We start from the raw sequence: 27,015 nt of genomic DNA, 5'->3' as shown, positions 1-27,015 counted from the left end.
GGACACTCCTAGGAGTATCTGTGCGCGCTACAAGTTCAAATAACATAACTCTGCGGCACTCTACTCGACTGCACTTGCAATGCGCTGTATGGTGCTACACTCTATGGCACGCAACTCTGCCTCACTCCACTATATACCACTATACTCTACGCCAATCCACTATACGCCACTCCAATCTACTCTGCAGCACAGCACTTCTCGACGCTACTCTATGCCACTGCACTCGACGCAACTGCACTCTATTCTGCACCATTCTATTCTGTACCATTCTACTCTGCACTGTCTACTCTGCACCACTGCACTCTACGACACTACACGCTACTCTGCAACACTATTCTACTGCACTCTATGCCACTCTGCTTACACCGTACGTCACTCCACTTTACGCTACTCTATTCTACTCTGCACCTCTGTACTCTACTCCACTCTACGCAACAGCACTCTACACCAGTGTAGTCGACGCCACTTTACTCTATACCACTGACTCTACAATGCAGCACTGAAACCTCTGCCACTAAACTCTACGCTACTCTATCCTGAAACAATGCTCTCCATGCAACTTTACTATGCACCCCTTTACTCTGCATCACTCCGCTCTATGCCAATCTAATCTACTTTGCACCAGTGCTCTCTACGCCTCTCTACTTTCATTCTACACTATTGCAGTCTACCCTGCACCACTCCAGTCTACCCTGCACCACTCCATTCTACCCTTTCTACTCCAGTCTATGCCTCTTCACTAATCTACTCTTAACCACTGACTCTACGCCACTGCACGGTACGCCACTCTACTCTGCGACACTCTACGTTACTCCTGTCTATGACATGCCTCTCCGCTGTTTGCCACTCCACTGTATGTCTTTCAACTCCACTCTCCTCCACGGCCCTAGACTGTACGGGCCAGCTCTCTACAACATTCCACTCTACGGTACTCCACGCTATGCCACTACACTCTACGGCACTCTACGCCCTTGTGTTCTATGCTCCTCAACTCTGACTCTCCTTCACCCTATGATACTCCCGTCTACAATTCTCTGCTCCACGCCACTCTGACATTGCTCTACTCTGATGTTCTATGCAACTAACTCTGCACCACTCCATGCCACTTTACTCCTCTCTATTTTACGACACACTACTCCATTCCATCAGTCCACTGTATGCTACTCTCTGCCACTCTACAGCATTTCACAACACTCTACTCTCTTTCCCTTTCTACTCTTCTACACTACTCCACACTACAACAATCTACTCTACGCCACTCTACTCTTCGCCACTAATCTCCCTCAACGCCACTCCACGTTTCTTTACTTCACTCTGCTCTTAGACACTCTATGCCACTCCTCTAGACAACACTCTATTCAACTCTGACACTCTACGCCTTTGCACTTTATGCCACTCTACTCCCTTCCGGGCACTCCACAACACCCTATGCCACTCCAATCTATGCCACTTCATGACATTCCAATTCACTCTAGGCCACTTGAGGCCACTCGACAACACTACACCACTCCACACCACTCTACAGCATTCCACGCTACTCTCATTTATGCCACTCCCTATTAGCCATGCTGAACAGCAGCTATGCTGGTGTACAACATGGCTATGACACATTGGCAAAACCTATAGCTCTTACATAGGCGAAACCTATCAGCTTTGCTAATGCTTGTTCGCTACTGCACTGCCTGCCTTTCTCATATGGTAACATTGGGATAACTTATTACATTTAATAAGTGATGACTTTCAATTGGGGACAGGTAGGAATGTTAAGTTTGGTGTCTAAAGAATTGTAATTTAAAACTCTCTTTAATGGTAAAGTTGTATTTTAAGTCACATTTCTCAAAATACCATTTTTAAGAAAGCTGGCATTTTCTTGTCCCAACCTTTTGGTTCCTGCAGCCTGTTTCCTTGGTCACATGATTAGGTGTACCTAGCAGTTGGTCTTTGCATAAATATTTCTCAAAGGCATTGAGACAGGAGCATAGGTGTTGGAAGGCTGGGCCATCTCTGACTTGATGAGGAGGAGAAGTTGTCACCTACCACTCTTGCATGTCACAAAGGCTTTGCCTGAGCATATTCACAAAGGGTTTGATGCTAGTCTATTGTGACCCCTGATAAGCTGGGGCCTGGGCTTGGAGGCAGGAAATTCCAAACACGGCTGAGGGTGGAAATCTCCAGGCCCTTCTCCTACTTCAGAGTGGGTGCCAGATATCAATAATGAACCCTCCGACCCAGCTCTTCAGTAGACCTCTGCTCCTGTGGAATACTCAGACTATTGTGATGCTCTACAAGATGTACTGGAACTCTACTGCCTGAGTCGAAGGACTGGACCTGCATGTTGAACCTAGGACCACCAGAGTGACTCCCAAGGCTAGTTGGTGGGCTTTCTGATTCAAAGCCACAGGGACAGAAAACGCTCCAACCACCTTGAAACCGGCACCTGGACTCTGCTGTGAGTCTTGCCCTTAAATGGTGCCACCCCGGTCGTGGACCATTAGACATGGGCCTGAAGGTGTGCTGCCAGCCCAGCTGTGCTCGCGGGCAGAACCGACGCAGCGAGAGACATCTCCTCGCAGCTTTGCATCGCAATTGCCACTGTCTGATACATCCCCGAGACAGTTATTTGCATTGCAGCCCGCAATCTCCTCGGAACCGCCCCTCTGCGACATATCCTCGACACAGATCTGTGCATCACTGGCACAGTCTATGGCATCCTCGGGGACGACGCAGGACTCCGCACTGAAGCTCCGCAGCTTCTTGGGAACTGCCGCTGCTCGACCCATTCTTGATTCGGGATATTGTAACACTTTGCAAACCAGGATTTAAAGTACGTTTGTTCAGTGGGCATAAACTTCATACCTGTAGCCGGCCAGTGCTCCATCACCATGACCATAATTTGTCACTTTTTTCCCAATCTGGTGCTACCTGATAATCACAGTTGGTGTTGTGTGCTTTTAGGCATTATTTTCACTTAAATCTTTAAAATTGCTTATTGCCGGTTCTACTGATTTGATTTTTGTTGTTTTGGTGTCAATAATTTATTAAATTTTACATCATTTTTAGGTCTCGCCTAGCGACGCAGCGCATGCGCTGCTCTCCTTGGCGATTTCTATTGTCGTCGGTTTTTCGTCAGAAAGGGGACAGGAGATGTGCACGTGTACAGACAGGAGATATGCACGCGTACGGAGTGCACATCTCCTGTCCCACGGCTTGTGGTGTTTTCAGGACAACACGCATGGCGCGCTTTCACTTTCCCTCCCTTTCCCCTGTGATCTCCTCCCCGTCAGAGTCTTTTATGCTACTTAATCTCGTTTTATTATCTGCGCGCTGTGTGTGTTTTTACTTTCCTTTTTGTTTAACAATGGTGGCTGCCACCACCACACCATCCAAGGGACGCTGCCCTTGAGATAAGTGACTATTTCTTCTATTTATTTCTTTGTATTAACGAGAGTGTTTTCACCGGGTCTCTCACTTGGCCACTTCTTTCTTAGTGTCAGGGTGCCGGGCAGAAGAGTGTTTTCCAGGGTCTCTTCCCTGTCTACTCCCACACTGTCTTTGTTCTCCCTGCGTTTCTCCCTCTTTTTCTTGGTGTTGCCTCTCTATTTCTTCCCTAGCCACTCTGCTCCCCGTTTCTCCGAGTAGTGAGACCGTGCAGCACCTTGAAGGCCGTGAGAGTGCAAACGGAAGAAGCTGCAGTTCGGGAAGCACTGGCTGCTGCGGCTTCCTGAGGCTCTGGGGTCCGAAGCACACGACGCAGTAGCTAGTTCTCTAGAGCCCATGCTGGCTAGAGGGGACAGGTAAACTTTTAATGTCTGGTGAACACAGGCCTTTTTAGCACCTTGACGCTTGTGCTGAAGTTCCTTGAAACTGCTTTAATCAAGGAGCACAAGCCTTGGACAGCTCATTGAAGTCTTTGCTGCCAACAAAACATACACCGCTGCAGTTCCTTGAAATTCTTGTGGGCTAGAGAGCACAGGTCGCTTAAACCCTGTGTCAACCAGGGAGTACAAACTGCTGAAGCTCCTCAAAGCTCTTGCTTGCTGGAGAGCGCAAACCAGGCAGCCTCTTAAAACCCATGTTGCAGAAAGAGCATAGGCTGCTGTGGCTCTTTGAATATCGTGCTGCCAGGAGAGCACCAAACATTGCAATGCAATAGGTCTCGCATTTACAAGAGTTTGAGCTATTGGCATTATAAATGACAATGCCTTTTATTTATGTGTTTTGAAAACCTGCAAGCAGTGCGTAAATACGGACTTAAACACATAAATAAAAGGTATTGTCATTTACAGTGCGAATAGCTTAAACTCTCCCAAATGCGAGACCTATTGCATTGCAAATGCTTGTTCTAAATTGGTGTGAGATGTTTCTTGAGTTTTCACTTTGTTAATGTTTGAAGTATCGCTCAAATGCTTTACACGTTGCCTTTAAGTTATGCCCGAGATGGAACATCGGCCCTGAGAGCAAGATGACGGCGGTGTAGAACTTCACTGCGGAGCCTCTGCCTTGTCCTCCCACACCGGCTAAAAATGGAGGTCTTCTCTTTGGAATAGATGGACTTACCTAACGCTGCTGACTTCGGAAAAGATTACTCGTAGCGTTGTGGCTCCCGCTCGAGTTGCGGAGTCTCTGGGGGTCGGTGCTTTGGACGCGCTTTCCTTACGGAGCGGTGCGGCTGGCTGCTGTGTGGAGACAGAGACAGAGACAGAGACTGAGACGGAGACGAGAGCATCGAGACGCGGAGCGCTAGAGGGTACGCCCACGCAGCTTGCGGGATCCCTGCGATGCTCCGTTAGAGTTTAGGCTGAGCTCCTGGTGGCGGTGAGCAGTGAAATTATTTGGAAAGCGCAGAGAGCTTTCACAAGGTGGTTTTCAATCACATCTTGTTGTATAATGCGACCTAAATCAACGCGGCAATTGCGTGAGCAGAAAGAGCTTGCTGGGACCAATTCTGCTCTGTTGTCCCCCGCAAACATGGAAGCAACAGCAGGTAAGCCCCAGGAGAATCGAACTGTTAAAAAACAAGACTTAGGGGCTGTTAAGCGGAGGGCTCTCCATGATAGAAATCAAGTCGCAGGCAAAAAAGGTGGCATGTTAATGGCTGCAGAAGAAGGAAAGGGGACACAGGAAAGTAATACTGCAAACAATACTCCAACAACACCTCAGCCGGCTATAGCAGCGTTTTTTAAAACCCGGGATGGAGCGATAAGCGCAGACTTGAACCTGGGCAATCTGTTACCTAATTTGAATCCAGAAAATAATAACAGCATAGTGGGTATTGTGAGTATTGATCATGCTTCTGCTGCAGCAGGGTCACGAGAGTCACTGGTAGTTAATTATTTTAGTAAAGATACACCCCGCGATCAGAGGACGGAGACCCAGGACGTAGAACTTAACACCCCAGCTTTGATACAGGCATCTCTACCTGTGGTGGCAAAAGACCCCCATGCTTAAGGGAACAGGGTTGGGGGTACTCCACATGAAGACTTGGGCAGCGGCATCAAGCCTGACAAGCCAATGGTAACTGAGACTATATCTGAGGTTGCTTCAGACGGCCCGGATACATTTTATTCCTTGACGGAGGATTCACAATCTGGGACCACTGAATCAGAGGTAGCATACAGCGATTCAGACCATATCGACACTACCTCAGGTTCTAGTACAGCTGAAGCGCCCGAGACGACTTGTAAACGCCATAAAAATTCATTGAGGTCTACAAAAGGGGCTAAGGGCCTTAAGGAGACTCATCATTGATTAAACGAAGTTTGCAGCGCCAGCGCTACACTTTTACCAGCGCTATACTCGCACTAGAATTACTACAAACAACTTATAGCATTTTATTGATCTCTTAGGATTTTAAAACATTTTCGAGCGTGATTTATTGATTGTGTGCTTTAAATGTAATACTGTGTTTTAGAAAACTTTTGCTCTGCCCATACTTGCAGTTTGCTCGCTACTCCCCGGTCCACCACAGCTTCTGTGCTGATTGTCGTGGAGGGAGCTTTGGAGCGTCATCACTTCCTGGTTCCTGGCTGTTCCATCCTGGTCAGCCATCTTGGAGAGGTCGGCGGACTAGTCTCCCCCTCACCCTGACTATTTGAGGGCGGGAGTCTCACGCGCGCAATCATTGATTAAACGAAGTTTGCAGCGCCAGCACTACACTTTTACCAGCGCTATACTCGCACTAGAATTACTACAAACAACTTATAGCATTTTATTGATCTCTTAGGATTTTAAAACATTTTCGAGCGTGATTTATTGATTGTGTGCTTTAAATGTAATACTGTGTTTTAGAAAACTTTTGCTCTGCCCATACTTGCAGTTTGCTCGCTACTCCCCGGTCCACCACAGCTTCTGTGCTGATTGTCGTGGAGGGAGCTTTGGAGCGTCATCACTTCCTGGTTCCTGGCTGTTCCATCCTGGTCAGCCATCTTGGAGAGGTCGGCGGACTAGTCTCCCCCTCACCCTGACTATTTGAGGGCGGGAGTCTCACGCGCGCAATCATTGATTAAACGAAGTTTGCAGCGCCAGCGCTACACTTTTACCAGCGCTATACTTGCACTAGAATTACTACAAACAACTTATAGCATTTTATTGATCTCTTAGGATTTTAAAACATTTTCGAGCGTGATTTATTGATTGTGTGCTTTAAATGTAATACTGTGTTTTAGAAAACTTTTGCTCTGCCCATACTTGCAGTTTGCTCGCTACTCCCCGGTCCACCACAGCTTCTGTGCTGATTGTCGTGGAGGGAGCTTTGGAGCGTCATCACTTCCTGGTTCCTGGCTGTTCCATCCTGGTCAGCCATCTTGGAGAGGTCGGCGGACTAGTCTCCCCCTCACCCTGACTATTTGAGGGCGGGAGTCTCACGCGCGCAATCATTGATTAAACGAAGTTTGCAGCGCCAGCGCTACACTTTTACCAGCGCTATACTCGCACTAGAATTACTACAAACAACTTATAGCATTTTATTGATCTCTTAGGATTTTAAAACATTTTCGAGCGTGATTTATTGATTGTGTGCTTTAAATGTAATACTGTGTTTTAGAAAACTTTTGCTCTGCCCATACTTGCAGTTTGCTCGCTACTCCCCGGTCCACCACAGCTTCTGTGCTGATTGTCGTGGAGGGAGCTTTGGAGCGTCATCACTTCCTGGTTCCTGGCTGTTCCATCCTGGTCAGCCATCTTGGAGAGGTCGGCGGACTAGTCTCCCCCTCACCCTGACTATTTGAGGGCGGGAGTCTCACGCGCGCAATCATTGATTAAACGAAGTTTGCAGCGCCAGCGCTACACTTTTACCAGCGCTATACTCGCACTAGAATTACTACAAACAACTTATAGCATTTTATTGATCTCTTAGGATTTTAAAACATTTTCGAGCGTGATTTATTGATTGTGTGCTTTAAATGTAATACTGTGTTTTAGAAAACTTTTGCTCTGCCCATACTTGCAGTTTGCTCGCTACTCCCCGGTCCACCACAGCTTCTGTGCTGATTGTCGTGGAGGGAGCTTTGGAGCGTCATCACTTCCTGGTTCCTGGCTGTTCCATCCTGGTCAGCCATCTTGGAGAGGTCGGCGGACTAGTCTCCCCCTCACCCTGACTATTTGAGGGCGGGAGTCTCACGCGCGCAATCATTGATTAAACGAAGTTTGCAGCGCCAGCGCTACACTTTTACCAGCGCTATACTTGCACTAGAATTACTACAAACAACTTATAGCATTTTATTGATCTCTTAGGATTTTAAAACATTTTCGAGCGTGATTTATTGATTGTGTGCTTTAAATGTAATACTGTGTTTTAGAAAACTTTTGCTCTGCCCATACTTGCAGTTTGCTCGCTACTCCCCGGTCCACCACAGCTTCTGTGCTGATTGTCGTGGAGGGAGCTTTGGAGCGTCATCACTTCCTGGTTCCTGGCTGTTCCATCCTGGTCAGCCATCTTGGAGAGGTCGGCGGACTAGTCTCCCCCTCACCCTGACTATTTGAGGGCGGGAGTCTCACGCGCGCAATCATTGATTAAACGAAGTTTGCAGCGCCAGCGCTACACTTTTACCAGCGCTATACTTGCACTAGAATTACTACAAACAACTTATAGCATTTTATTGATCTCTTAGGATTTTAAAACATTTTCGAGCGTGATTTATTGATTGTGTGCTTTAAATGTAATACTGTGTTTTAGAAAACTTTTGCTCTGCCCATACTTGCAGTTTGCTCGCTACTCCCCGGTCCACCACAGCTTCTGTGCTGATTGTCGTGGAGGGAGCTTTGGAGCGTCATCACTTCCTGGTTCCTGGCTGTTCCATCCTGGTCAGCCATCTTGGAGAGGTCGGCGGACTAGTCTCCACCCTCACCTAATCTAGAAGACCCCTCACAGACTAGCGCAGCGGTGACGCGCAGCGGTAGCGCCGAATACGCGCCGAAGAGGCGCCAAAGAGTAGCCAGTCTGCGCCAGTCCGCGGCACGGAGGCGGACGGTGCCGGACGGTCTACGTATATACCCTCTATTTGTGCCAGTGGCACTATGTGTCGCTGTATACTCAGGTATTCCAGCCCCGAGCTACGCTCCTTCCGCCCCCCGTGTGGTCACTGCCATCATGTTTTCCCGGGAGGGCGGGCTTTGAAGACGGGGTGTAGTACTTGTGGCTGGCGCCTTCCTGCTCGGAATTCTTTTACACAGGTCAGCCCACCTATTCTGCATAAATGTTTACTACTGAATACTAGATCTCTACCCGGCCACGCTCTAGACATTTGGAATATGTTACAGGATTCTAAGATATCCTGTCTGTTCCTTACGGAAACTTGGCTGTCCGAATCTTCCTCACCCGATTTGGCAAATGCCGTACCTTCTGCCTATAACATTTATAGGAAAGATAGGTCATCTGGTAGAGGTGGTGGAGTGGCTATTATAGTTAATAAGAATATTGTATGCCATACTTTCTCAGTAGATAATATACAGGGCTGCGAAGCATTAGGCTTTACTCTCCAGCTCTCATCTTCCCAGGCCTGTACTGGTATCCTGGTCTATAGATCACCAGGTTTGGTGGGGCTGTTTTTGGAAGAACTACAGGCAGCCCTATCAATACCATGCCTTAGGTCCAATCATTGCTTTTTATTAGGTGACTTAAATATCCATATGGATAATAGCTCGGATCCGGACACTCTAAAACTGTTAGATATTACTTCCGTGTTTGGCCTATCTCCTTATGTGGCAGGACCGTCTCATAATAAAGGCCACACGCTCGACCAGATTTTTTCTAATTCTCCTATCTGTGTTGACCCTCCCATGCCAGTTTTGTGGTCAGATCATTTTCTCATCACTTTTTCCATCTCTGTCATGGTTCCATCTCGGTCTAAACCAGTAGGGTCGCTAAAGCATCTCTCTAAATCTTTCCATCTTCTTACTACAGAGATGCTATCAAATGTTCTAACTAACTTCCCGTGTCCCACCTCCGACAATGTAGAGGAGTACAGCGATCTCTTCCATAATTGGTTCACAGACCGTCTAGAGAGCTTGGTTCCGGCCATGAAACAAAACTCTGCAGATAAGAGAACATCTGCCCCTTGGTTTACCCCTCATCTAAAAAAAGCACGACAAGATCTTAAGAAAGCAGAAAGAGCATGGAGGCGATCCTATGATCTTTCTGAGAGGCAAAAATTTAAGACGCTGACTCGAGCCTACCATAAATTAATTTGGGATGGTAAAAAATCCTATCTGGAATCTAGAATAAATGAAGCGGAGCATTCTTGCAAGGAAATTTTCAGGGTGGTTAAAGATTTCACCTCCCCCTCTGCTTATACTCCGATCCATGCTCACTCCGAAATTTGGTTGAAGGAATTAGCTGTCTATTTTGTACAGAAAATCACCTCTATTCAATCATCTCTCCAGGCCACTTTCCAGCAGCATACGACAAGTCTGGGGTGTCCCTTGCCAGATCATGGCCCCTTTTTGTCCAATTTTCCCCTATTAGATCATGAGAGCTCTCTTGCTATTCTGACAAGTCTCAAATCCGGATCTCCACAGGATCCTTGCCCTGCCAAGTGTCTAGCAAACCTGTTCTTAATGATTTGATAAATCCCATTTTGAATCTGTCACACTCTTACGGGGTAGTTCCCAAAGCTTGGAAGAGTGCCATGATCTTGCCACTTATAAAAAAAACCTGCGCTCGACCCTGCAGTCTATGCAAATTACAGACCCATCTCCTTACTCCCTGCTCTGGCGAAAGTGACTGAAAGGTTTGCTCACAGATCTATTTCCAATTGAGGAAAGGGGTCTGTTGCATAATACTCAATCTGGTTTCCGTGCAAATTTCAGCACGGAGACCGCGCTCCTTGAAGTCACAGATGCCATCAGGGAGGAGTTGGATGTTGGTAAAAAAGTGGTACTGATTATGCTGGACCTGTCGGCGGCGTTCGACACCGTTCCCCACGCACTTCTTCTCTCCAGACTCTGGGACTTTGGTCTGCGGGGAACGGTGTGGAATTGGCTTAAATCCTTCTTAGCCGACCGCCGGCAGACAATCTGGGCGCCACCCTTCTCTGCTGAAATGTCACCACTTGAAGTGGGGGTCCCTCAAGGTTCCATCTTGAGCCCCCTCCTGTTCAACATCTTTATGGCCCCCCTGGCGGTGACAGCGGAGGCTTTTGGCGCCCGGATTGTCAGCTATGCTGACGACACCCAGCTCCTCTTTGTAAGTAACAGGGATGGTCAGTTTGATAGTGTCCAGGTCAACGGATGTTTGAGTGCTGTCTTTGAGTGGTTTGGACGCCATGGGCTGAAGTGCAACGCAGACAAGTCGGAGCTGCTCTTCTTTGGCTGTACATCTGAACCCGATTGGAAAACCTGGTGGCCGAAAGATATGTCTCCTCCCACTAGCTCGTCTGTGAAAGCCAAAAATTTGGGAGTGGTGATTGACAACAAGCTATCTTTCGGACCACATATTTCATCTCTTACTGGGAAATGTTTCGGCATCCTGCGGATGCTTCGCAAATTTCTCCCTCTAGTCTCTATCCAGCACAGAAAAATTATTGTCCAGGCACTGATCTGCTCCAGGCTGGATTATGCAAACATTCTGTTTCTGGGACTTCCCAAATATTTGGTCAGGCGTCTGCAAATCGCCCAGAATTCTGCAGCCCGAGCCATTTTTGGTCTTCCAAGGAAAGTCAGAGCCACGGATCTTCTTGCCACATTGCATTGGCTCCCAGTTGCAAAAAGGATTCTATTTAAAACTCTGACCACGACTTTCAAGGCCTTGCATGGCATAGGCCCCAAATATATCTCCAAACGACTGTCCTGGTATACCCCTCCCAGATCTCTTAGATCCTCGTCCTTATCAAAGATGAGTGTTCCCACTATCAAACGAGCAAGAGCAGGAGGACGATCTTTTCGTCACTTAGCCCCTCATGCCTGGAATGATCTTCCAATCTCTTTAAGACAGACTTCTAGTCTTCTGTCTTTCCGCAAGGCTCTTAAGACTTTGCTCTTCCCGTAATCTTGATGCTGTTTCTGTGTTTGTATGCCCTTTTGGTGTTATGTTTTTCCCCGTCTTCGTTAAAGCGCCGGGATACTCCAGTGGAGTGGCCGTGCGCTATAGAAGTGTACAAATAACATAACATAACAAAGAAAAAAAGGATGGTGCCTCCGGTCTAAAATGCGATTATTCAGACACTGGGATTATTGGCCCTCTTGAACAAGCTTCAGGCTTGGGTGAAACTCCTTCTTTTTCTGAACATCTAGGGGAACCCGTAACAATGGGGAAATCGATAGCGAGCCTCATTTTGGAGACTAGAGCAGATGGGAAAAAGACAAGACAGGGCGTACATGTGGCGAAATCTGCGAAAGGCTGGATTCTATGGAATTAAGAACTGTCGCTGTTGAGAAAGATCTGGTTGCTGTGAGAGAGCAAACAAAGACCCATGAAGCTCAACTGTCGGATGTAATGTGGAAACTGGAGGACTTAGTAAACTGCCAGCGTAGAAATAACCTTTGAGTCCTGGGGATTAAGGAAGACATGGAGGGGGAAGATATTCGGGGGTATATGTTAGGTCTCTTCAAGGAGTCCTTCCCAGAGCTCATCGGCTGGGATTGGGATCGTGAGATCCAGAGAGTTTGTTCGCCATAACTTATCTAATAGACTCCGGCCAACCGAGGGAAATCTTGGTATTTTTTGGTAACTTCTCTTTGAGATAGGCCATCTTTGAGAAGGCCCGCCCGGAGGCTAGACGACAGTTTAAAGGGGCCTCCTTTTTCGTACGTCCTGATTTCTGCCACATCACTGTGGAGCGTAGATGGCGCTTCAGGCAACTAATCAAGCCATTTCAAGATTCTGGGTTTGAAGCTTTCTTGTTAGCCCCAGCAAGGCTAAAAACGATCGTTAAAGGGGCTGTTAGATTTTTTACGTCAGAAATCCAGGCTAAAGAGTATTTGGAACAAGCTCAGGGGGAGAAGAGAAAGACTTAGGAGGAATACTTTTCTTGTTTTATAGATATAGATGACTCTGAGCAGCACAGGGTATAGTATGTCTGGCTAAAGGAAAGGGAAGAAAATAAAATAAAAGGAAAAAACAAAGTGGGGGGGAGCTGGGGGCTCCATAGCGCTCAGAGTTCGCCCTATCACACAGACCGGTGAGGTCTGGCTGCTCTCACATTGAGGGGGTGGGGGGAGGGTTGTAGGGCTCAAGGGAGGGGGAGCAGGGGTGGCTGGGAGGGGTTGGCCTTTTCTTTTGGTGATGAAAGCAAACCACAGATAGAAAATTGTTGTACTTATTTTGTATGTTCATGCTACTAGAAAGCTATCTGGAAAAAAAACTGAAAGGCACGGAGTGGGAAAAAGGGAAAAAAATATATAATCTTGACGAGTTTATACAGATATTTTTGATTGAGATTAATAATCTACATATGAACTGTACATTGGGGAGCTATGCGTTAATGATTTATGGCTAAATCGCGCATTGCAACTGTAAATATTTGTGGTCTTAACGATGGTGCCAAGAGAAGAAGGATCCAAGAAGATCTTAAAGCTTTACATGCAGACTTGATCTGTCTCCAAGAGACACATATAGCCTGTAATGATTATAAAATATTAGATAATTTAGGTTTTAAGTTAATGGCTTATACAACACAAGACACTAGGACTAAAGGGGTGGCAATTTTGATTAAAAATATTACAGGTGCAAGAAAAATTGTGGATAAATATGGTAGATGGATAATCACGGAAGTTAGAAGTGGTACTGGCTTGATTACTTTGTGTTCAAACTATGCCCCCGTTTTAGACAACCCTTTGGTGTTAAATTTTCTAGCTATGGAGCTTCCGTCCTGGCCTGAACCTTATATAATTTGCGGTGATCTTAATATTAATGGAACAAAATATATGATTGATCAAACAGTGGGAGTAAATAGGAATCGCAAACCTCAATCTTTTAAGGCACTTAAAAATTTGATCAAAGATATAGGCTTCTTGGATGTGTGGCCTAGCTTGAGAAATTCAGAGTCTGGATATACTTCTCTGCGCCTCATCTTAAATTTGCTAGACTAGACTATTTTTTGGTGTCTCCCTCTCTCATGAAGGACGCTAGGATAGAAATATTTCCAAGGATAATGTCTGATCATAATCCTTTGGTTTTTGAATTCCTCGTGTCAGGAGCGAGAGTAGGATCGAACAAATGGACCTTTGAGAGAGCATTACTCACTGACCAAGATTATGTGAGTCATATGAAATACTGGATTGTTGAGTTTTAGTTTTAATAAAGATAGTGGAGCCCCAGGAATGATCTGGGATGCTTTTAAAGCTTCTGTGAGAGGGGAGACATTGCGATTAAGTTTGATAGAGCAAATCAAAGGCTATTATCAGAAAATTGCTTTTTTAGAGACGGAATTGATTGAAACTATTAATAAAGGTGGGGATCACACCGCGGTCACTGATCTGATAGTGGTGACTAAAGCTGCCCTGAATGATTTTTATTTGGATAAAACAGCTGGGAAGTACCACGCGAAAAAGCGACAATGCTACGAATATGGCGAGACAGTTGGTCGAATATTAGCTGTCAAAGCAAGACAACAAACAGCTGTCGGATATACTAAACGGATCAGGAATCTTCAGGGAGATGTAGTTACGGACCCTATAGAAATTAGGGAAGCTTTCAAAAAGTATTATGAGGAGTTGTATACTGTTGCTGATAAGCCAGAGAAAATAGGGAGGTCATGTGAGCATGAATTTTTACCTAAAACAAAAATACCTCAGGAGGAAGCTCTTCTTTTGGGCACTGAAATCTCGCAGGAGGAGCTTTATTTAGCTGTACAAGATCTTCCATCAGGCAAGGCTACTGGCACAGATGGTTTACCACTGGAATTCTATAAGATCTTTTTTAGCGAGGTGGGGCTTTGAGGTATTGGGGCTATTTAAGGAAGTTAGGAATGGGGCAGCACCACCAGCATCTTGGGGGACTGCTAATATTATTATTTTTGTAAAGAAGGGGAAGGATCCTTTGAATTTGTGTTCTTATAGACCTATCACACTATTAAATAGTGACACAAAGCTATATTCTAAAATATTTGCATCTCGTCTTAATAAGATCATGCCACAATTAGTGACAGCTTGGCAGCATAGCTTCATTTAAGGGAGAGGGACGGACGATCATATTAGGCGCCTCATTGCTTTATTTGATGCAACAGATGTTTTAAGGAAACCTATGGCTGCTGCCATTTTAGATGCCGAGAAGGCTTTCGACCGTGTGTCATGGAAATTTCTTTGGAAGTTTTTGGAAGCCAATGGGTTGGGGTCGGAGTTTATTGCAGCCATTCGGGTATTGTATGCAAAACCTACTGCTCGTTTACAAATGATGGGAGGGGAGTCTGAATCATTCTTTATAGAAAGAGGAACAAGGCAGGGTTGTCCTTCTTCCCCCTTGTTGTTCGCGTTATATATAAATCCTTTTTTGCGCAGTTTGGAGTCTTCTCATAATATCTCCCCAATCACGCTGCATGGCTGGGAGGTAAAAATAATGGCATATGCCGACGATGTAGCAATAATTACATCAGAACCCGATAGAACTGTGACTGAAGTTGAACTATTGGCTGACCGTTTTGGTACACTCTCAGGCTATCGGCTGAATAGTGCCAAGACTCAGATCTTGGCCAATAGATATATCACTATTGCCGATAGTAGGCTGGTTGATGAGGCCACATATTTAGGGATACGTATAAAAGCAAAAGTTGACTACATTATCGATATAAACCTTACCCCTATAATTGGAAAATTAAAAAGTGATATGTGCCGATGGGACAACTTAAAACTATCTATAATTGGCCGATGTAACCTAGTTAAAATGACCATTTTGCCAAAACTATTATAGATTTTTCGTACGATTTCCGCTCGAAATATCCAACGATTGGTTTAAACTAATTGAGAGAGAGGTCTCTAGGTTTATATGGTCATATAAACGCACACGGAGATCGAATACTTACTTATCCCTCCCTAGAGAAAGGGGAGGTCTTGGTTTACCTAATTTAAAATGTTACTATTTAGCAGTTTCTTTACAGTATTACTGGCCACTTTTTGGTGCAAAAAAAAAAGGAAGTAACAGATTCTAATTCTGTACCATCAATCTTTGAATACTTAATGGGTTCATGCGCTAATGGTTGGCTTTTAAAAATCTATGAACCTAGCTATTACAAGAAGGCCCGTTTTAAGACTTTGCTAGCGGCTTTCCGAAATTGGACTGGTATTAGGAAGAAAATGGGGATAGGCAGATATAGTAGATACACACCATTGATTGAAAATGAGCAGATACCTGAGGCCTTGTCAGATTGGCATTTGCAGAGATGGGATAAATTAGGGGTTCATAGGATAGGCGATCTTTTAAAAGGAGAACATATTGCATCTTTTGAGGAATTGAGGATTAAATTCAATATAGATCATCGAGATTTTTTTTAAGTTCTTACAAATAAGAGACTTTCTTCCTAAAGCTTGTGGTGCGATGGGATTTTCAGTGATACCACTGATGGAAGTCCTAAGTCATACAGCTAAACTCTCAATTTCTTCTCTTTATAGTTAATTACTTAGAAATGCTACGGATGACCTTGAAAAGCATGCATTGAAATGGCAGATTAGGATTGACGTCGTAGATTCATGCTTTTTAAAATCTATAGAAATGGGCAATTTGGTTTTAAGGTCTGCCAATCTGCGGGCACAACATTTTAAGGCTTTTTTTGATTTGTACATTACGCCCGCGAAAATTGCTAAATGGGGGGCACAGAAGGAACCCACTGCTTTAGGTGTAGGGGTTTATGATGCAGATATAACCCATATTTTTGCAACATGCCCCATATTGGATTTATTAAGAAGAGAAATCGCAACTTTCTTGCGAATTGTGTTGAAAAAAGATACTCTGCTGTCCCCTCAGTGATTGATGCTTGGGGTAACGATACAAGATAGCCATAATAATGAGTTTTTATTTATAGCTATGGCAGTGCTTAGACTATGCATTGCATCAGCCTGGCTTGATCCTTCTCCCCCAACTTTTTTGCAATGGAAAACACGGCTGGTTCATATATTTCATCTTGAAAGAGTACTTTATGTACAAAAGGGCAAAAAGAGTAGAGAATTGGGAATTAAGATTTGTAACCTGTTAAAAGACTGCGTGGATGGACTAATCCTGGAATCTGACTAGAGTATACTTTTAAGTATATTATAACCCGTTTTCTTCTTTTTTTTTTTTTTTTTTTTTTTCCCCACTGATGTTGATATTTTCTTTCTTTTGCTGATTATTATTGTTTAGATCAAAAATGTGGATGGAAAATGTTTTGCTTTCTGTACATTTAATAAATAAATATAAAATAAATTTTTTTAAAAAGTTATGCCCGAGTGCTTTGTGCCAAGCTTCCAGAGGTTTAAGGACAGTCTGATTTGAGGTTTGCTTGTGGCTTCACCCTGACAGGAATGGTGGTTGCTGCATGAGAAGGGTATACCGCCCTTAACCAGTAACCCAGTTTCCTAACATTGACACACTTTCAATTACTGTATATCCCCCATCGCTTTCTACATCTCTTCTCTTACACTCATATGAGCTCCTAAAAGTTAACACATAGGCTTCCTAAATACAACTGGGAGCTTTGATCTATATAATTACTGAGTTAGCCACTGCATTTTTGTACTTGAAACTGCAGCATGATCTTAAGGCGCCCCACTCACTACTGCTGCGGATCTCTGGTGAGTGCTTTGCCCAGGTTGGCATTATCCTTGTGCCACTTGGACACCCTCTAACTCTATGATTCTTAACATGTGGTCCACGGACCCTACTCGGGGGGGGGGGGGGGGGGGGGGGAATCAGGGATTGTCTCGAAAATTAAATAATATTAGTAGATTGATCTAGTGCGTGTTTTAGGGTTGTGTGACGGGTGCCACCCCACCAGACCCCAATATCTGGGACACTTAACTTTAAAATATAATTCAGAGTTGAAGGCACTGCAGAGTTCTTTGTGTGACCTGCAAATTTCAGGCGATAATAAAAATGGCAAGTTAACTATAATGATTGAAACACTTACTGGTAAGGTCTTATTTTTTTTCTAGTGGAAGTTTTGACTCATCACAAACAAAAAGGTTAAGTGTGCCTGCTGCAAAGCACAGCATTTAACATGCAGATCACAGATTTGTATTTCATGTAGATAGCCCAGTGGGTTAATGATTTTCTCACAGAGATCCTTTTATTACTTGCATAAATTACAATCCCTTCAACATAGCAGAGTTGTGGTAGGGGTCAGGCACCTCCTATGCTCAGGAAGGAAAACGCTGAATCAAGAGGTATGTGACTTCGTAAGTTTATTTCGCGGACCCACAACTACGAGCTCCCATCCAGCTCAGAGTGGCAGGCAACTGATTTGCCTGTGTGCTCTAGAACCAGATTAGTACTTGAGGCCATGGGTTCCAAACACAATGCATAGAACATCGAAGACATTTCAAAGAAAAGCTCTGCACCAGCAGAGAACATTGATACATTAAAACAAATAAAGAATAACACCTGAATACCACATCACCCCCTTCCTCATATACAAAACAAATCATGTGAAAATATAATCAGGCGATTTAATTGAAAGCTGGCTACGAGAGAATACACCCTCCTAAATAGATTTATCCTGAACACCTGACATAGAAAGACCGGAGTCAATGGCCCCATTGGCAACCTCCGGTGATCGAAGTTCTCTGCTATTTCCATTGACCTGACCATTGGTTACAGAACCACCTCCATCAGCAATAACAGTAGTGTGTGGCCTTTGGGTTACATGTTCAGACAAAACCTCAACATCATAGCTCAGAGCAGAGTCATCAACCCCGTCTGCATAAACATGCTTAAAGATATCAACTTGTCTATCAGTTAAGCAGACTACATTATCCTTATTCCACCATCCTTTCCCATCCAGCAAAACGGAGCGTTTACTGACTCTGACAGTACGCACAGGAAGTGAGAATGTGGACTGCCCCTGGCTGACTATATGTTTTTTTTTTTTTTAATGTACCCAATCTTTGACAGCAAAGTGTGCATCTTTAACTTTGGTCCTCCCATCATATAAAATCTTCTGCGCCAGCTGTTTGGCTGCCATCCTGTCTCTGATAAGTTGAGCATCCTCCCCCTCACTTCTTCCTTTAGCTAGATTAGGTCCAGAAGAGAAATTAAGAAACCAGTCTGGCAAATGTTTAGATCTAGCTTTCCTTCCTCTGAGTGCTCTGAACGGGGTAACCCCAGTGGTAGAGTGAGGGGATGTGAGGTATGCCCAAATTTTTTCTTGCAAAAATTCAGCAACATTGATGTTAGCTGCAAGAGCTGTTTGTATACCTTCTTTTAGAAAGTGATTTACCCTCTCAATTATTCTATTGGAGGAAGAACTACACAGTGCTACCTGAGCATGCTTCACATCAAACCTCTTCATAAAGTCTTCCATTTGTTTGGAAACAAAGTGCATGCCATTGTCTGTAACTATGCAGCTGGGTGGTGAACCTTCCACCTTAAATATGTTTTCAAGAAAATTGATTACTGTTGAAGAGTTGGCCACCTCCATAAAGGAGTAATACAACCACTTCGAGAAGTAACCAATGGCGACTAACAAGTACCTTTTGTCAAAAGTAAGCAAATTGAAAGACCCTGAGAAGTCTAATACAATTTTCTCCCACGCTCTTCCTGGAAAAGGAACAGGGTGTGAAGGTTTCTTCGACAACTTCCAATGTTTGTCTGGGACAACACATTGAGGACATACTTCAACAAAGTTAGAGACTTGTTTATCTAAACCTGTCCACCAATAAACTTGCTTAATCCTCTTGCAGGTAGCTGAGATTCCCTGGTGTCCCTCATGGGCCATACAAATGATTTTTTGCCTGAGACTAGTAGGAGGTACAAAAACTCCTTTCCTTATACAAATGCCATCCTCAAATGATAATTCCTGAGCGAAACATCTCATCTCACCAGTGAGATTTTTTCTCAGATGGCCATTTGTTCTTGACATAGTACTCCACTTTCTTCAAGGTATCGTCTTCATTCACAGCTGCACCCCATTCTTCTTAAGTGGCAGACCCCTGACAAGCAAACACAACATCAATGACCCCCACCACACATTCCCTGTCAGAACTATCCAGGGAATCACTGTAATGCATAATAGGAAGACGTGATAAACAAGCTGCATAAATGTTCTTTCCACCTTGAATTTATTTGACCACCAAATCACACTGTGTTTTGGATAGCAAGTGAACCAAATGTGCAGATGCCCTTCCAAAACCATTCCCAGCCAACACAAATACCATGGGTTTGTGGTCAGTGAAGATTTCGCAAGAATTGCCCCAAATAGCTAACGCTTCTCCTTCAATGGTGCTTTCAGCACCAGACAAAGCTCTAGAAGCAAATGCTATGGTGTTTTTCTGCCCATCCACCCACAACCAAAAACCGCTCCAAGCCCCTTAAGGCTGGCGTCAACCTTCATGAATAATTTTCCTGTAGACACAAATGGTCGCAGAGTGGGAGCATTCGCCACCATAGCTTGACTTCTTCAAACACAACATTGAGAGTGCTGTTCCACTCAAACTTTGCACCCTTCTTGAGAAGAGATCTTGGGGGCTGCCTGGTCAGGGCATACCTTGGCACAGATATTGTGTAATTCTCACAAAGCCCCAGAAAAGAACGCAAACCATCCTTATCAGTGAGAGCCGGAGCATTCCTAATACCCTCCACATTGCAAAACTTCCGTTTGATCCCCTTATCCAAAATGAGGTGTCCTAAATATTCAACTTCTTGCACTAGAAGCTTGCACTTACTTGGTTTCACAGTCATACCTCCAGTCTGTAGGGTGCTTAACACTTTATGCAGGGCTAGTACATGTTCTTCTTTGGTGTCAGTATATATGAGTATCATCTTGAAATGCTTGCACATGTGGCATATTACCTAATAAACAATCATCAATTTTGGAAATACTCTCGCTGCCGATGAAAGTCCAAAAGGTACCCTAAAAGATTTGGAGGCACCAAACGGAGTCACAGTGGCGGTGAGTGGCTGTGACTCTTCCGAGAGCTGAATTTGGTGATAGACTGAGTGCAAATCAATGATCGAGAAAAACATAGAGCACCCAATATTAGCCAGCATTTCTTGAATGTGCGGAAGAGGATGACAATCACAATGTTCTGGTTGAGTAACCTCCAGTCCACACATGGCCTGAGATCCCCTGTCCTTTTCTTGGTTAAGACAATGGGAGAGATCCATTCAGAGGCATCAATGGGTGTGATGATTCCTTCCTCACATAGTTTGGCTAATTGCACCTTAAGATCTTCTCTGATACTGAGAGGCACTGGCCTGACCTTGTGCACGACCGGCAAAGCGTTTTTCTTGAGTCTAATGCTGTGTTCTAAACCCAACACAGTACCAACCACATCTTTAAACGCACCAGGATAGGACTCCATCATTCTGTCAACAATGGCGCTCTTTAGCTCTACTGACAACAAACCCTATTCGTTCTCCCTAAACAATAGGAGGATCTTGCCCTGGGCACAAAATGATGCCCATACTCGCAAGATCTTTCCAAATCACAATGTCACTGCCTCGTACACCTTCGTGATGATGGACCTACACAAACACACCGCGGTAGATCAGAAGAATCCTAGAAGATGTGTGTCCTGTTATGTAAATTCCTTGGGGTTAATATCGGGAGCAGAAAGGATTGTCCTTGCCGGCCACAACTTGTAAAAGGTCCAATCTGCCAGAATGGTGACGGGAGCACTTGGGTCTGTCATTACAGAAACCTGTTTACCATCTATCACTGTATGCACAATGGCCTCCTTAATCTTTTGTTCTTAAGTGAAAGATGTGATTTCTGGTAAATCCACAGTCAACAATACATTTGAAAATGTGTTGGTGTACTCATGCTCTTCATCCTCAAAATTGCGATTCACATTGCTAATCTTATCCCTGTTGACGATACTGCCCCCACTCAACACTTCCCTGCACACTCCTTGAAAATGACCCAATTTTCGGCAACAATTACACCTTCCAATTGCAGGTCAAGATGGACTATTACCAATGTGGTTCTTGGAGCCACATCTATAATAGACTTGTTGCCCATGACCCTGCTGACCCCATTGAACCTGCCTTTCATTAGTTGATTTGTTACGTACAGCACATACAACTTCCTCATCAACAGTGGAGTTGACAGCAGACTGTGACTGCACTGCATGATTTGACAAAACCTTTGTCGTAACAATCAATTTCTCATTGCTCTTAGCTATGTCTATAGTTTCTGCTAGCGTAGGGTTACGACACATAAGACTCGCATGTATTTTTTTATTTTTAAAAGCAATAGAATGCAAATTGATCTCGTATGTAAATATCAACATTCCCCTCAAATTCACACTTGGCTGCTAAGACTCTCCAGGAGGCTACATCTTGTTCAACAGACTCATCACATGACTTTGCACATCGCAAAATTAAATCTCTCTAGCAAAACACTAGACTTGTCGGAGTACTGTTTTCTCATCCTTGGTTTGTCCTCCAAGTAAGGATTCCAAGGAGTATCTTAGCCAAAAGGTCCAGGAACAGGAGGAAGATTATCAAAGACTCTTTGGCCACCCACCCCCAAACGGGTAAACAGCAAAGCCATCTCCCTGGGAGGAGAATACTTGTCTGCGTCTAAGGCAGTCAGATAGTTCTCAAAAATCCTGAGCCATTCCACCCATTTAATATCCGGCTTCCCAGCTTTTGGAAGAAAAGGCGGTGGTTGAATAACTCCTTGGGCAGTGGATATGATCAAATAACCAAAGGTACAGTAAAGATACTGAACTAGAAGCGGTTGACTGGGATAGTAATTGCAAAACAGTCGTGTGAGGAAAACAACAAAACCAAGAAAATATAGAGTATCTCACTAGTGGAATAATGATGCACAGTGCATAAATTACAATCACTAAAAAATCACTAAAAAATAAAGAAAACAATTCCAGTGATGTGAGCACTGCAGGAAACGGATTCAGGCAACTCCGATGCTCAGGAAGGAAAACGCTGACTCAAGAGGAATGTGACTCAGTAAGTTTATTTTGCGGACCTACAACAACGAGCTCCCATCCAACTCGGATTGGCAGGCAACTGATTTGCCTGCATGCTCTAGAACCAGATGATTATTCGAGGCCATGGGTTCCAAACACAATGCATAGAACATCTAAGACATTTCATAGAAAAGTTCTGCACTAGCAGAGAACATTGATACATTAAAGCAAATAAAGAATAGCAAGAATAACACCCGAATACCACCACAGTAACCAGCATTAAACAGCTGAACGCGCAAAAGACATTGGTTTAGAAACCCATTCAGTTTTTCCCCCACACTTTTTTAAATCTAGGGTTGCTAAAAAGGGTGGCTTTATGTAGTAATAATTTCATATTAGGGCACGCTACCACAAACACTGCATTACATTTTAAATTCTAACTCTGTTATTCCCGACCAAGCACTCTTAATATTCAATGCCTTCCAGTATGGATGATGTGCAGCACATAACCCTTTGTCCCTCCTTTCCTATCACTGATTTACCTACTTGTATGAGGCTTGGTATAGTGTGTGTGTGTGCGTATGAGAGAGAGATGTAAAGAGTTCCGACACCCTATATTGGGAGGAGTAGCGCTATAAAAAAAAAAATAAATAAGAGCGCGGCTATGAAGAGATGAGGGGCACCATTGGTAGTAGTGGGGAAATCCATAGTAATTTTAGGGTGTTTTAACCAAGAATGCTGCACCATCTGTGCTAAAGGCAGCTCTGGATTAATAACATAACAAAGCTAAGTTGAAAATGTTAAAATGCTCCGTTAATGTTAAGGAATTTTAAACTGGAGCCTGAAAATTAAGTTAACATCCTTAGCTTGATTTGCGAGAACAGCAAATGTACGCAAAACAGTAGAATGGACGATTAAGGGCCTCAATTGTAGCACTAACATGCTCGGACAGAAAGAGAGGAAACGTCAAAGGCAAAAAAAGACAGTGATATGGTGGAGCATAGCATATAGCTTTGTCTTTTAGAAACAAACCCAAATCCTGAAAGCTCCAACCTTCCCATTAAAATTATAATTTCAGTTGTGTTTGTGAATTAAAGAATGTTTCATAATTTGTGTACTTGTTTGACGTACAGTTGTTTCTGTAGTATAGTGTATTTGTTTAAGGTTCCCATCCAAGAGATTTCTAGGGTAGGGACCCCTTGGTTCCACTAGTGATTCAGTGGGGCTCCACAGAAGTCAAAAGGTTAAGAACTGCTGCTGTAGCGGATTATGCTCCAGTCTGGGATCCTATGTCTGGCTCAACAGAAGACTTGCATTCAAAGGTCTCACTGCTAATATTGTTGTTCCACCAAGAGGCATAGTTTCCACAGCTATGTGCACCAACAAATCCTGCAACTAACTTATCAATAGAGTACAAATGGCACAAGACACTATTTTTTTTGGTCAGAAAGGAAGGGACTGCTTCTCTGAACATGGAGAGGACATAACAGATATATCTTCAATGGTACCCTAAAGTATCACCCCAATTCAATTGATCAAAACCCCCACCACATTGTATTATCTTAATACATGGTACCTGTATATACCTCCTATTTGTATTGCCTTTCACCACTGTAGCCTGCTGCTGAGTATCCCAAGATTAACAAGCATTGGCATAGACAATAGGTCTCACCTTTGGGACCTTATAAGTGTTTAGCCAGAGATATTGACTTTGCCTATTTCTTTAATCTTTGCTGTACAGAAGTCTGAAGCATGCTGAAAAATTATAATAAAGAAGTGTCAGAAGCATTTTTGTTACCGTATATATGACCAAGAAAGCATTATGTACAACTGAACGACCATATTAAAAAGGTATTAACAATAAATAATGTCTTGAGGTTTTTTTTTGTCCTTCCAATGCTGGCAACTTCTATCTGCCTGTCCCAATGGTTGCTTGTTATGGGTTTTTGTGTTATAAATAAAAGGAGGGTAAAGGCTGGGAAATAGTACCTGTATAACAGTCAGTGAGAGAGTCAGTCAGTTAGCCAGTCAGTCATTCAGTGAGAGAGTGAGTGAGTGAGTCAGTCGGTCGGTCCGTCAGAGTCGGTCCGTCAGAGTTGGTCCGAGAGTGAGAGTCGGTCCGAGAGTGAGAGTCGGTCCGAGAGTGAGAGTCGGTCCGAGAGTGAGACACCACTAAATGGATAAAGACAACTGTGATTTTGAGAAGTAACCACTACGCACTTTTTAAACTGATAATATATGCTTAAAACAGGCGACAAAACAAAACATCTAAAAAAAATAATATATATATATTTTGCGGATAACTAGTAAGGTTGGAAGCATTAGAAAATGATTTTGGCAGTTTATTTCCTGTGGATGTTTCTACAACCAATTTTTAGTAGAGGATACATGCCTCATGGTAGCATGTAAATGCATTGCCAAAGTCCAACATAAGAAGTATGCAAATATTTAGCAGTAGCGGTTACAAACATGCCACACGTATTTGGAATTTTACAGATCTGCAAGGCGCAAGGAAGGAAACATTTGAGGCCTACGTATCCTGGTATCCCTAAATCATAACGTTAATGTGGGACCTCTAGGTACCATCTGGTCATGAACAAGCTTTTCACAAAAAACCTGATGGCAAAAGGCCTTTACAAAAAACAGGAAATCTAATTCCTATAAGCCAGAGGAAAAAGATGACAGACTATACAATCAGTAACTTATTTGTGTTTTTGATAAATAACAGAAAACGTCTACAATGGAAATGGAATTTTTTCGGACTCTACATTTCTAAGAAATAGTACTAGGATGAGTTTTTGACGAGCAATGCAATTGGTCTCACGTTTGTGAAAGTTAGAGCTCTTGGCGTAGAAAATAACAATATTTTGTACTTCAGTTTTTATTATTTGAGTTTCATATTTGCATAGCGCTATTGCATTTGTATGAGCTCGCGGCGCTGGAGAACCAGAAAATGGGCTTTATATTATGAATTAGGGGAGAGAAGTGTAATATGCTGCCTGAAGAAAAAAAAAAATTAACACCACCCTTGAAAAAGCAAACACTGATAGGGAATGCAAGATTAAATAAAGCATGGAAAATGTAAGCAGAACAACATAGTTACCTTAATGCTTTTACACTTATTTAGAATTTAGTGTTTTTGCATTAAAAGTTAAGTACGTTCTTACAGGAATCAGCATGCACCGCTAAAAGCCAACATAAGCTAATCATGCCAATTACGAGAAGTGACCCAAATGTGATGATTGGTAATCCAATGAGACAATGAACTCACATCAACTAACCTTGTAATTAACGAAAAGGCCATAAACAAAACAACACAGGGGACTTTGGTAAAGTGGAACTGTTAAAAATAAAAAAAGTGCAAAACGTAGTGCCAAAATGAAACTTTAAAACGGGAAAATTTGTGACAACCCCTATCGACAGAAGCACGAACTACCTGAACTGATGGGAAACAATTAACTGGTTGGCTGCCTGAAAAGAAAACACCATGGATGTTATGTCACCTCCATGCTAATGTACCGCAACCCCCGCAAGGAGAGACCCAAACGAACAAGAAAGCTGATTGTAACGCCTGTATAAATCCTTGTGTGTGCAAATGGAAAGATGTGGTGCTTTTCAAGGTCGGTTAACCGAAACGCCAATGTTTACCCTCGTGTGTAAAATGAAGAGAATAAAGTGAATTGTGGAGCCGTCTATAAGTAATCAGTAGCGTCAAGAAGCACCGTACGTGCGCGATTATAAAAACAACAAGACGCGTGGCCGCGAGACGCGCTCTGTGGTGGGGTAGGGGGAGGAGCATTGAAGCGCGAGCAAGCAAGACGGAGAGGCGGAGCGAGGCACGCGCGCGCTTGTTTGCGTAACCGCACGCTCTATGCCTCGCAAAAAGCTGTGGTCTGCTTTTCTGAAGCCCACTAACTAAAAGTCTCTCCTAGAGCAGTGCATGCACTGGCTCAGGTGAGACCTAAAAAGGTTAACTTGGGATGATTACGCTGCTCGCTTGTGCAAGAGATTAGCATCACTTTCTCCATACTATAGCATGCTACATTTGCAGTACTCTTCACTTGGTTCTTAAGCTCTCCTGCCCAAAGTACCTTTAAACAAGAACAAGTATCTCCTATCTAGTACTTGTTCTGTTGTGCAAGTTTTGTGGATTTTCTGAAAATGTACTGTATTTTCAAGGTTTTTCTCTCAAATGCCTTCCACAGGGAACCAGTGCAAAGGACCGTCCATGTGATACCTGCGGCAAGAACCTGGCAGACTGTTTAGGACACTATGGATATATCGACTTGGAGCTGCCATGCTTTCATGTGGGATACTTTAAAGCAGTAATAGGAATTCTTCAGGTAAAAACAATGCTCTTTGATGACTTAAAGACAGTAGTCATTGCAGCGCATGCAACTAGAACATGAAGATTCCTTTTATACTGAAATCACCTTTCTGACCATTTCATCTGTGTCTCCCTACCCATTAATTACTTAGTTTCTTTGTCGAGCTGTACAGGATTGTTTTGAATTTGTACTA

At 43.7% G+C, this 27,015-nt stretch overlaps 1 protein-coding gene across 2 annotated transcripts in view; it reads left to right on the top strand.

Moving 5' to 3' along the window:
- Positions 1 to 27,015, top strand: part of POLR3A (RNA polymerase III subunit A) — a 316,237-nt gene that overhangs the window by 49,161 nt on the left and 240,061 nt on the right. For both annotated transcript variants that reach the window (XM_085604841.1, XM_085604831.1), the window contains exon 3: positions 26,700 to 26,837. In XM_085604841.1, the coding sequence (XP_085460967.1) occupies positions 26,700 to 26,837 (138 nt within the window). The remainder of the gene's footprint in view (positions 1 to 26,699; positions 26,838 to 27,015) is intronic.

Source organism: Triturus cristatus, chromosome 1_2, assembly GCF_964204655.1.
Source record: "Triturus cristatus chromosome 1_2, aTriCri1.1, whole genome shotgun sequence".
NCBI lineage: Eukaryota > Metazoa > Chordata > Amphibia > Caudata > Salamandridae > Triturus > Triturus cristatus.
The sequence above is the reverse complement of the archived record's forward strand: the minus strand, read 5'-3'. Positions and strand labels throughout refer to the sequence as shown.